At 37.3% G+C, this 2,740-nt stretch overlaps 1 protein-coding gene across 3 annotated transcripts in view; it reads right to left on the bottom strand.

Moving 5' to 3' along the window:
- Positions 1-1,487, bottom strand: part of LOC148727620 (serine/threonine-protein kinase Nek11-like) — a 5,765-nt gene extending 4,278 nt beyond the window's left edge. For 2 of the 3 annotated variants that reach the window (XM_088725813.1, XM_088725812.1), the window contains exons 1-2: positions 1,363-1,487; positions 234-318 (exon numbers count right to left, since the gene is read on the bottom strand). In XM_088725813.1, the coding sequence (XP_088581939.1) occupies positions 234-318; positions 1,363-1,472 (195 nt within the window). In that variant the 5' untranslated portion in view covers positions 1,473-1,487. Of the gene's footprint in view, positions 1-233; positions 319-651; positions 719-1,362 lie in introns of all 3 variants that reach the window. The other variant, XM_088725814.1, reaches the window with a different exon arrangement.
- Between the last annotated feature and the right edge of the window lie 1,253 nt (positions 1,488-2,740).

Raw genomic sequence — 2,740 nt, forward strand, 5'->3', positions numbered from 1 at the left:
AATGTATTCACCATGTTGAATCTCCCACATACCAACTTTCCCCTATGAGCAGTGTACAATTCATCATTTCTAGGCAACCTCAGAAAGTCTCAGTTATTTCAGTTAAAGTAAAAAAATACTGGATGTTCATTTGACAAATTTAAGTTTTTTAAGTTCAGGGTATATGTTGCTTGTTGTACATTATGCTCTCTTGCATATCTGTCGATTAATACGAGCTAAATTTTTAAACCTACATTGGATAACAATCTAGCTTCTCTCATGGCATCTACTGTTTCATCTGGCTGTAGCTCCCCCACAAATATCTCCTTCAAAACCTTCCTAAATGAATTAAGAAGATAAATTGTGTGTCAGTGATAAAAACTTTTTTACAGATCTGCTGCTGAAGAAGTTTGTTGAATAATTAATTTCTGATTCCTGTTTCAAGGTTGTTTTAGTGAACTCTACAGTTACATTACATAAATTCAGGTTTTTTTTTTCCATGGCATGGACAAATAAGCTTAATTGCTACTTGATTGTCCATTTGTTGAGTGATCTTGTTCCATACTAATAGCAGAGTTGAATCAGGGAGAATTTTCTTACAACAGCCCTTTGTTCCATTAAAGCAAGAAGAGAAGATTCATATGGTAATTTTTTAGTTAGAAACGATCTTACCCTGACAGACACGTCCTCGTTCTATCCACTACCAAGGTTAATCTGATACCTGTGGCTTTCCTCTAGACTCCAGTGTGTAAGCACAAATACAATCAAAATGCACCTCACTTTGTTCTCATAAAAGTTTGATGTGCATAAAAGCTTAAGCTTTTATCGTTTTCGACTTGCAAGTAGTAAGTAGCGATATGATTTTAGCTGGGTATATCCTATTTATTCTCTAATTCATTAGTTATCTTACTTAATTATTTAGACACGACCCCACAAGCGAAGTGTCGTTTTTAATACTTATCGTGTATAAATAAAGATTATTGATTGATTGATTGAGCGCAAGAGGTCACCTTCTCAAATATTTGTTGCAGCGAGTTCTTCATAAATCAATAAAGTGTTCACTTGCGTTATACATCTACACACACAGTTTTAGTTTCAATAGGAACTGAACATTTTGCTCTTTCCCACTGTTACGCATAAACAGGGGAACAATGGTATCGACATTCTACAAAGAAGAACCACCAAAATCATACAGTGATATTGGTCAATAAAGGTGCTGTAAACAAAAAAATTAATGATATCACACAAATGATAACCCTGCGGCAGCCGGTGGAAGTTTTACCGCCCAGATAAGTCCGCCTGTTGCATACTTTTCGGACAGTTTTTTTTTTTTTTTTTACATCTACTACGCTATGGAAGTGAATGTATGTTACTCTTTCTCACCGGATGTGTGGAAGAGTTGACTGACAAACGAAGATAATTTTGATTCCGAACAGCCAGTTTTGGGTTAGTAGTCCATGTATGGGAATACATTGGAATACATTGGAATACATTGGAATACATTGGAATACATTGAAAATATATACCGAGCTCAGGACATTTTACGGGGTCATACATGGACTCCTAACCGGTGAAAAAGAAGGCGCCATTTTTGATTTGATTAGTGGTGTTTCACCAATACTAGCGGGAACTCACGACTAAAGTTTCCGTGAGGACCTTCTTCAAGAGCCATTACGATGAAAAACCTGTGATGGAACGGACCTCTTGGATACATGGAGGGGGAAAGAATTCTGAAGGCGCTTCTGAATGGTGAAACAAACGATTTGTTTGAAGACACCAGTTTTGCAATTATGTTTCCTTAAAGCAAGCTTATGATAGCTTTTAAAGTTTTGTGCAGTTTTATGATTATCATCAAGCTACAGGGAAACGATGTTGACTTTCCATCGATTGAATTTTAGTAAATGTGGAATACCATTCTTCTGAAAAATAATTGCGCACGATCGATGGAAAGGGTATTCGTTTGCCTTCATCGACGGGAGAATGTTTTACCCATGTAATACACTTGTTTTGCATACTGAACTTTACACATTTCCAAAGATACTGACAATAAGTAGAATTAATTCAACAATTAAGAGCTTCTTTCATCGGTGATCATTTCCGTTGGTGATCAATTCCGTTATTCTCATGTTCTCAAATTATGTGTGTTTTGGGGGTGACATTGTAAGGAGAAATGAGATGCTAGTCACCCCCAAGTCAAAGGGTTAAAAAAGGCGAAATCTGTTCAATATTTTTGTGAGTACATGAAACAACATTTTGAAAGATGGCATGATTATGTTTATGAAGCAATTCTCTAATTTTCTTTTAGACTATCTTTCTCCGCTACGATCACCCTTGAATGCCAAAAATGGCAGCAAGTTGGGTTGCAAAGTTGCAGAAGAATCTGTGTCAAAATACACATTGTTTTCAACCAAGTTTCTGAGATGGGCTATTGAGACTTTGAAAAAAGTCAAAGCAAAAGGGAAGCACCTTGATGAAATCACAAACTCCTCAAATTTAGGTAAGTGAGAGCTGCAAAATAAGTGTACAGAGTTTTCAAAAAGGATTGGCTATTAGCCAGTATATGGTTAGTTGCATGCATTCTGGGATCTTGGGGCATGCTGCCCACAAAGTATTGTTTCTGGGAGAGGGGATGGCACAGGGGTGAGAGGACTCACCCCCCCCTCCATGTTGTGATGCAGGTTCAATTCCTGGACTTGGCATGAGATGTGGGTTGACTCAGTTTTTGGTTCTTGTCCTCACTCCAAGAGTATTTTCTCCAGGT

The sequence above is a fragment of the Stylophora pistillata genome, chromosome 6, assembly GCF_964205215.1.
Source record: "Stylophora pistillata chromosome 6, jaStyPist1.2, whole genome shotgun sequence".
Lineage (NCBI taxonomy): Eukaryota > Metazoa > Cnidaria > Anthozoa > Scleractinia > Pocilloporidae > Stylophora > Stylophora pistillata.